This window comes from Phycomyces blakesleeanus (genome assembly GCF_001638985.1).
Source record: "Phycomyces blakesleeanus NRRL 1555(-) unplaced genomic scaffold PHYBLscaffold_23, whole genome shotgun sequence".
NCBI lineage: Eukaryota > Fungi > Mucoromycota > Mucoromycetes > Mucorales > Phycomycetaceae > Phycomyces > Phycomyces blakesleeanus.
Genome location: NW_017265156.1, coordinates 711,535 through 720,478, shown reverse-complemented (window position 1 = coordinate 720,478; position 8,944 = coordinate 711,535). Strand labels below are relative to the sequence as shown.

At 37.6% G+C, this 8,944-nt stretch overlaps 3 protein-coding genes across 3 annotated transcripts; all 3 read right to left on the bottom strand.

The window, feature by feature from the left end:
* Positions 1 to 2,705: 2,705 nt before the first annotated feature.
* PHYBLDRAFT_78701 (hypothetical protein) lies at positions 2,706 to 3,322 on the bottom strand (the record flags this gene model as incomplete). Its single annotated transcript, XM_018443381.1, has 2 exons — positions 2,706 to 2,968; positions 3,039 to 3,322. Coding segments are annotated over 2 exons (458 nt in total), but the record flags the coding sequence as incomplete, so codon positions are not given.
* A 362-nt stretch (positions 3,323 to 3,684) lies between these two features.
* On the bottom strand, positions 3,685 to 4,340 carry COX5B (cytochrome c oxidase subunit 5B COX5B; the record flags this gene model as incomplete). The annotated part of the gene is made up of 2 exons (XM_018428540.1): positions 3,685 to 3,815; positions 4,151 to 4,340. Coding segments are annotated over 2 exons (321 nt in total), but the record flags the coding sequence as incomplete, so codon positions are not given.
* A 1,450-nt stretch (positions 4,341 to 5,790) lies between these two features.
* On the bottom strand, positions 5,791 to 8,053 carry PHYBLDRAFT_90102 (hypothetical protein; the record flags this gene model as incomplete). The annotated part of the gene is made up of 3 exons (XM_018443744.1): positions 5,791 to 6,129; positions 7,453 to 7,770; positions 7,946 to 8,053. Coding segments are annotated over 3 exons (765 nt in total), but the record flags the coding sequence as incomplete, so codon positions are not given.
* Between the last annotated feature and the right edge of the window lie 891 nt (positions 8,054 to 8,944).

Here is an 8,944-nt window from a genome sequence, read left to right as displayed (position 1 = left end):
CAAAAATAAAAAAATAAAAAAAAAAAATAAAAAAACAAGCCCCTGGAATATTCATAATTTCTCTCCTTCCTTCTCCCCTCTTCTCCCCCCCCCCCCCCCCCCCCTCCCTTCTCTCTCTCTCTTTCCTTTTTTTTATCTCAATTTATAGGCTCTTGACCTCTGTCTTTTTACCTCTATCTCTTCACTATCAAAAGTACATAATCTTCTTATTATAAATATATATATATATATATATATACATACATAAAATAATATTATCTATATATTTTAAATATACATTTAATATACATACATAGATACATACATAAATATATATATAAATATATATATATATATTATACACAAGTTTATAAGCAAATTATATCCTCGTCTATTTTATAATATATATATATATATATATATATATATATTGATACATTTAATATACACACAGATATACATACATTTGTATAGAAAACATATACATACATTTATACACGCCCACTCAAATATATTATATTTATATTTATATTTATATTTATATTATTTTCTTTTTTTTTCTTTTGTATACATTTGTACAAATAAGTCCAAAGTTATGACCACCACAAAGGATCGAGAAAGTGAAGGAAGTCAAACATCAAGCAGTGACATAGACGATGTGGAAACAAATCTTATGGATCCTGACAACGAGGCTCCTTCAGGCTCCATGGCTACTCCGAGTACAACCCAAGGCTCGGCAACGCGCACACGCAGACCTCGCTATCGATTTGACAACGATGGGACCTGTCGTCGAAACGAACTCTTGCTTCAACAAGTCCTAGCTCTCTGTCCCTTCATGGCTCCCCATGGAGGTGCTCTGCGTCTCTGGGAACAAATAGCCGATCATTGCAACAACGTTCAAGACCTTCATGTTACAAACCCTAAAGATCCAATTCTGACAGCTCACAACGCTCGAGTCCATTTTAAAGATCTCATGACACGCTATGGCAAAGAGGGCATCGCAGGAGGTCCTCATGAAGAGCCCACAGACACATATCAAAAGATATTGGCTGATGTTTATCACCAGGTAAAATAGACGTGAACACGAACACGAACATGAAAGCAAGATAAATCAAATAATCAAAATCCTGATTACCTAATCTTATAACTAGTGGAAATCAGTTCAGAATATGAAGAGCGAAAAACAGTTGGTTCTTGGAAAACGAACTCCTGGCCAACGTATGGACGACATTGGCAGTAGAGCCAAGCAAAGACAGATCGTTTCTAACCCCCACACGAACGAACGTCACATCCTATCAGCTGGAACACGAGACGATGGTCGACAGGTCATGCATCCTCACCCTATCCAGCCTCACCCTATACAGCCTCATCCTATCCAGCCCCACCCACCTTCCAATATCCACCACTATCCACACTTACACCCACGCCCTAATGTTCGAATCGCTCCCGAGCCACAGCACATCCAACCCGCACCACCCCCTATTCGCATTCGTCAAATGCCATCTCCTCCGTCTGGCGTTCACAGTCGACAATCACAAAACGAACGTGTATCGCGCTCGAATAGACAAATCGAGACTGCTCAGCCTAGGACAGCAACTAACAACAATCATAATAATAATAACTCTGCTACTACTACTGGTGGTACTGGTGGTAGTGGGCAAAGTTCAAACCTTCCAGCCAAATTTGCACATACACCTCAATCTCGCCAACAACAGGCATCCTCGACTTCCGCACCAGCACAAACACGATCATCAACGTTACAAGCTATTGCACCAGCACCACAGCATATTGCACCAGCACCAATACCGACACCAACGCAGTCCTCGGCACCACCACAAGCACCTGCACAAGTACAAACATCATCAGCAGCATCAACACCAGTGCCAGCGCCAGTGCCAGTACCAGAAGCGCACATACTGCCACCAGGAGTACCATCACTAAATTCATTACAGCCATCAACTAATCCGATACCCACAACCGAAACGTCTAAAGCTGTTACTGGAACACGTACCGAACGAGTAAGCGGATGTTTATATGGTTATGATTATATAATTATATATAAATTAAAAACAAAGATGACTGACAATAATAATAATAATAATAATAATAATAATTTTTTCCCCCCCCCCCCCCCCCCCTTTTTTTTTTTTATGTATGTATTTAGGAGTTGTTGGAGGCAATTCTGAGCCATCTTCAACAATCCGAAGAACGAAAAACAAAACGCGCTGAAGAAGCGGCCCAGAGATCAAAGGAAATAGAGCAACTAGAGGCCTCTAGAGAGGCACAGCGAAAAGAAGATGCCGATGGTCGGGAAAGGAGATTCCAAGAATTGATGGCACATATGCAGCAAAGTACTCTTGCTGTATTAGCTAGACTTGCTGAACTTCAGGCACAACTTATTCAAAGATAAAGAAGAAGAAGAAGAGGGGAAACATATATAAATATACATAAACATATACTACATTAAATTAAATTACATTACCTTACCTTACCTTACATTAAACCAAACAAAAGCAAACCAAATCAACGTAGAAAATAAAATGAAAATAAAGTATAAAGAAGTATAGAAGGCCAACCTCTATAAATATTTATATATACAGTAATGTAATACTGTTACTGAATAAGTATAATTGCAAACACATTTTTTTTTGGTATATTGTTAAAGGGGTCGGTGGGTACATTGAGCTAAATAGATTCCATTGCGGAGAATGTGTGCAAATGTGTGCAAATGTGCCCAAACGTGGGTGGGTGAATTTTATTTTTTTTGATAAACTGATACCAATTGACGTCAATTGACGCCTGGTAATGTAGATGACTATGAAGGAAAAAATTGTGTTGGTGATGATGATGGTGTGAGTGTAGGCAGATGTTGAGTTTGTGGATACAACAGATGAGAACAGAATGACTGGCCTGTAATTGACCAGGCTATAACCTTCTGAGTGCCTATTTCACTTGATCCAAACAAATCTTCAAATGCACCTAACCCGAGCTAAAATAAATAATAACGTTTGAAATAAATAAATTGCGCATAAAAGAATAAGCTATATCGATATATTTACCTCGAGCATTGCAGTTGGACTCCTGTCAATTGCAAGAACATAGGTGTGTCGAGTGAGAGGTACATCTGTTACATTGAGACAACCACCACAACCATTAAAAGGTCCAACCGACGGGGACGCTAGTACGTGAGTGAGATTGAGAGAATTCCAGTCAATTGGACAGACTTGGGTAGGATGCTCTGATTCAAATAAACGTGCTACTGCAATGTCTTGTACCTGGGTTGGCATACCCAGGGCAGATGAGAATAAGCAAAACAAGAAGGACACGCAAACGATATACATTTAGGTGAATAGGAAGTGAAGTAATTGATAAAGTGAATGAGAGAAAGAGAAAGACTCTCTTCTTTGTTCTCTCTTTCTTACACGCATTTTATATCAATTTTCTTACATATTCATTTATATATGTATATATAAAAATCAATAAAATGTATAAACGTACAAATGTGCTTTGTATGTTGTGCGTATATAATACTTATTTTATTTATTTTAAAAACAACCCCAACATATATACTAAGATAAAGAGGTTTTTTTTTTTTACATTTTTCCATCTAAAGAGGAATTATATAATTATATTTTTTGTCACAGCTTTTAGCTTTTCTTTTCTTTATTTTTTAAATTGTTTTTTTTCTTGTTTTTGTTTTTGGCTTTAGTGGTGGTGCTCATCCTCAGAACCGACAAAGTTCATGGTGAAGACGGAACCGCACTCGGGGCAACGATCGTGCTCGTGGGACTTGTCAAGGTTGATCCAGATAACGTCGTGGGACTCAACGGGGAAACCTAATAAATTCAAAATTCACAATAAACATAAAAGAAATAGAGAAAATATATAAAGAAGTATATATTAAATACATAAATAAATATATATATATAAATTAGTTATATATATATATTTTTGGTTTTTGGTTTTAAAGATTTGCATTAAAGTGGCCTGTTTTTTTTGGAGTGGATTTTATGGGTGTACGATAATATTCATTTGACAAAATAGCAATAGCAATAATAATAATTGTATAGATAACTATCTATACGTTTCCCACTATTTCACTTATCTACCCTCCTAATCTTGATTTGTTTTTTTTTGTTAAAAAAATTAATTATAAGAAATGTATATTTACCAGTGCAGCCAACGAAACGGATAGGATCGTGGGACTCAACAACGATGGGGTTCTTGGGGGTACCGAGGTGGGTAACCTGCAAGGGCTCCATGTCAAAGAGCTCCTTACCCTCCAACTTGGCAAGAAGTTCGATACGCTCGAGACCAGTGGCCTGCTCAAGGTCAGTGGGGACCTCACCAGCCTTACCACCGGGAGTAACGCTGCTGGGGTTAGCATGACCAACGGCACCAGCTTAATAATAATAATAAAAATTATATTAGTAAATAAAAGAGATGACGCGCTGTGATGACTATAACAATTGAGGATTCTTACAAAGACGGGCACCGAGGATAGAGAAGGGACGAACGGCAGGGCGGGCAGCAAGAGGAGCAGCACGGATGGCAGCACTACGAAGGGCGAACATTGCGGATTTTTTTATTTTTTTAAAAAAAATGAAAAAAGGGAAGAAGAGCGGGGAGGGTAAATGAAGAAGTATGTGAGAGAGAGAGAGGGAGAAGGATGCGCTGTTTAATAATAACAATAATAATAAACAACTGGCTCTGTGGACGTGTTATTTTTTTTTTATTTTATTTTTTATTATTTTATATATATATATTTATTTGCCAATATTTCTTTACACCGAAGATCCTGAGTTTAAATTAGATGGTTGTTTACAGTAAGAAATTGTATTAATGGACAGGCATGGGCGGAAAGGGTTTATTCTGCTGACATCACTAGTCCATTTGTGTTTTTTTTTCTCTCTCTCTCTCTCTCTTTCCTTCTTTTTTTGGAAGTTGAAAGTTGAAAGCTTGCTTATTGTATTATTTGGATGGTTTCAATTGATTGATGCTTTATAGATTGATTTTTGTACATATAAATATAAGCTTGTATTTTTTGTAAATTTGTAAATTTGTGAGTAGAAATATAGATAGATGAATAGATATATAGAAATATAGAAATATAGATAGATAGAAATATAGAAATATAGATAGATAGATATATAAAATACGGGAGAGTGTAAGTGTAAGTGTGAGAGTGAGGGTGAGAGTGAGAAAGTGAATGGGTAGAATGGGTGGGTAGGTGAGGTGTGTATATTCTATATAGAATACAATATATGAATATTGAATGTTGTAATATGGGGTTAGTTTGAGTTATGATGGATGCAAGTTGAAGAATAAAAAGAGGTACAGAATAGAACAAGAAAGAGAGAAATGCTATAACAAATAAACAAACTAAAGTCAAAGGAATATTTTTAAAGAAAAAAAATGCGATTTGCAAATAAAGAAGTTGATTTGCTTTCTTCTTCCTCTTCCTCATCCTCTTCCTCTTCCTCTTATTTTTCTTCTTCTTGAAGATGCAAGAAAGTGTGATTTGTGTAAATGTTGAAATAAATAAACAAATGCGAACAAACGGATGATGGAAAGGTTATGATAGCTGAGGATCAAAGGAAAGGCTTTCTCTTCTGTTACCAAATGGAAATCCATGAGGTCCAAGAGGACTAGTCATTCCAAAATGCATTATGCCGTTTGAAGTAGATGAGTTAGGACCATTACCCACGTTCTGTTGACGAACACCCTAATAAACATTTTTTTTATTGTTAAAAAACAATAATCCATAATCAAATCATATATATGTATATATGTATATATAAAGCTTACCAATGGATTTTTGCTAAAAGATAGACGAATGCCGCCCTTTACAGAGTTGGACAGCATATTTCCATGAAGATCCTGGAGGGCTTGGGTTGCACATTGAACATCATCAAACTCAACAAAGCACATTGGTCCGTTTGATTTGTTGCGGAAAGACATTCTCTTGTAACCAGAACACTTTGAGAACAATATCTTCAATTCATCTTCGTTGGTATTGGGTGGAAGATTTCCGACGTAAAGAGTGTTGCATGGTGGGTTCTGATCAGATGGATTCATGCTTCCGATCATATTAAATACACGGTGTGTGGTTGGCGAGGTAACATTTGGTGGCGGTGACATTAGATGACTCTCTTTGGTGATAGCTGTATTGATGGTAAGACCACTGAATCGACCTCCAGGCATGGTCAAACCTTCATCATGGATGGGCGTAATTGATGTAGGAGTGGGTGTATGGTCATATGCAGATGGTTCTTCCAATACACTGCTCAAACCATTGGTGTTAGATGAAGTAGGTATGATATTGTGAGAATGAGGGTGAGAATGAGGAAGAGCGTGAGGATGAGAAAGAGGAAGAGGATGAGAAAGAGGAAGAGGAAGAGGATGAGGATGAGGGTGATGAAGAGGATGAGGATGAGGATGAGAATGAGAATGAGAATGAGAATGAGGATGAGGATGAGGATGAGGATGAGAATTATTGTTGATGTTGTTGATGTTGTTGATGCTGTTGATGCTGTTAATGTTGTTGATATGTGTAGTGGAAAATGACGTCTTGTAGTGTGCTGGGCTTGGGGGAGGCTTGAACAAGGCAGCTACGTTTGTGAAACTAGAAGAGTGAAGTGGTGTAGACTTTGAGAGATAATGGAAAGGAGCGTCGTTTTCCATATCTAACACGCTTTTGGATGAGAAGCGGTGGCCAGGATTGAAGCCTGCTGGGAGACGAGAAGAGGATGTGGATGGCATGGGAGCAAATATATCAGCAACAGAAGGGTTGCGATTCTCAAAGGATTGAGCTCTTGCTGCGAATACTGAATCGCTTGGAGTGGCAATTATGGGGTTTGTTGTGGATGACGATGATGTGGTATTGGTATTGGTATTGGTATTGGTATTGGCATTTGTATTCGCATTTGGATTTAGATTTGGATTTGGATTAGGATTGATATTGGTATTGGTATTTGCATTGGTATTTGCATTGGTATTGGTATTGGTAGTGGTTATGCTAGTGGTGCTGTTAATGCTAGTATTATTAGTGCTAGTGCTATTGGTGGAAGTACTTGTACTTGTATTTGTATTTGTAATGTTTGTGTTGTTTTTGTTGGTGGTGGTAGTTGTGGTATTAATGTTAGTGCCGTTAGTGTTGTTAGTGTTGCTGGTGTTGGTGTTGGTTATAGAATTGACGTTGGTATTTATGCTGGTATTGATATTGGCATTGCTACTGCTATTGCTATTAGTGCTACTGCTGGTGCTGGTGCTGGTGTTTGAATTTGTGCTGATATTGATGCTAGTATTGGTTACGTTTGTATTGGTGTTTGAGGTAGTGATATTTGTGGGAGTGGTGCTGTTTGTGATTGGAGGGATAGCGGGAGTGGTTGGAGTTGTGGGAGAAAAGAGATCAGGATTTGCATAAAAATCTGGGTAATAATCTGACGGAAGAAGTTCAGAAAGAAGCGGAACAGAGTAAAAGGCCTCATAGGCAGCAGAATTGCCGGGTGGGGCGAGAGAGAATCGTTTTGATGCCAGCATGGGGTACGAGTTCGTGGGTGCAGGCACAGGAACAGGTGGCGGTGTTTGAGATGGCTGTGTCGCCTGCAGTGACTGTGCCAAAATAAGCTGTCCTTGCTGCTCATTGGATAATCCACGCTTCGTGTGGAGGTTCTTCTTTGCCATCTCTGCCTTGAGTACCGATCCCTTTTCAGCGTCTACCCTACGCCCACTCAAGGTATCGCGTGCTTCCAATGCTGCTTGACGAGTACGGAACTTGGCGAATCCAATCTATACAGACAGTCAGGCAGACAGACAGACACACATACACAAATAAATATTTAATTCCTTTTCTTTTTTTTTAAAAAAAAAGGTATTAGTGTATTGAGGGATTACTGACTGTTTGTTTGCGGGGATTTCCATTTGCAATTGCAGTTTGGTCTTCTTCTCCATCTTTTGAAGGTACTTTGAGAGTTGCAGCTTCAAATCCGGATGAGAAGATGAACATGTTTTGAAATTCTCTTTCATGCATGTCTTCCGGAAATCCGACCACGAAGATGGTCGAGATCTCTTCACCATTTTGAGTTGATCCATTTGTGGTCGAGATTAGACTGGTTGAAGACGAGGGAACTACTTGAGGACCATATACTGGGAGCGTAGTAGTTGAGATGGCACTGTAATAACCATTACTTGTAGGAGCAACAGGAGGCATGCGGAAAGAGAAAGAGAAAGAGAAAGAGAAAAAAGAAAAGAAAAAAAGAAGTGGAAGAAAGAAATGAAAGAAAGAAAGAAAGAAAGAAAGAGAGAGAGATACACACACGAAAAGACGGAGAAGGAAAGAATCAAAAGAATGAATATATAATAAGCGTATGTATGTGTGTATGTATGTAAGTATTTATGTACAAATATTTGTGTGTATAATGTACGCACACGTATATACAGACAAATATACAAATGTATAAAAAAGGGTTTTGCTAGCCAAATACAAGTCGAAGAAAAGGAACAAAACGCAATCGATTCTACAGCCTTTTTATGCCCAGACAATGCAAAAAAGGAAAATTAAATTTAAAGAAATAAAATTTACATAAAACAGATATCTACATATACAGATATGTTTATTTTTCATAAATTTGAACATATAAGCTACATTCAAGTTTAAGCAAAATGACATGCAACACCTTGTAATTAGAGCCTTGCTGAATATCTATGCAAGTAGTCTTGTCAACATATTATGTTATAACTCTTATATATTTATTTATTTAAAATTGGCTTACGTGTGGTGTTTTCTTCTTTCTGACTTGAGATAGTACTACAAAGTTTTATTTTATTTTGTCTCATCTTGTGTCTGTCTACTTTGACTTTACGTCTTAAATGTTTACAACCAATACATGTACTACACTATTAAATAAAGAATATTTCACTACACACACACCCAAAAGAAAAAGAAGGCAAATTCAAAGTACAA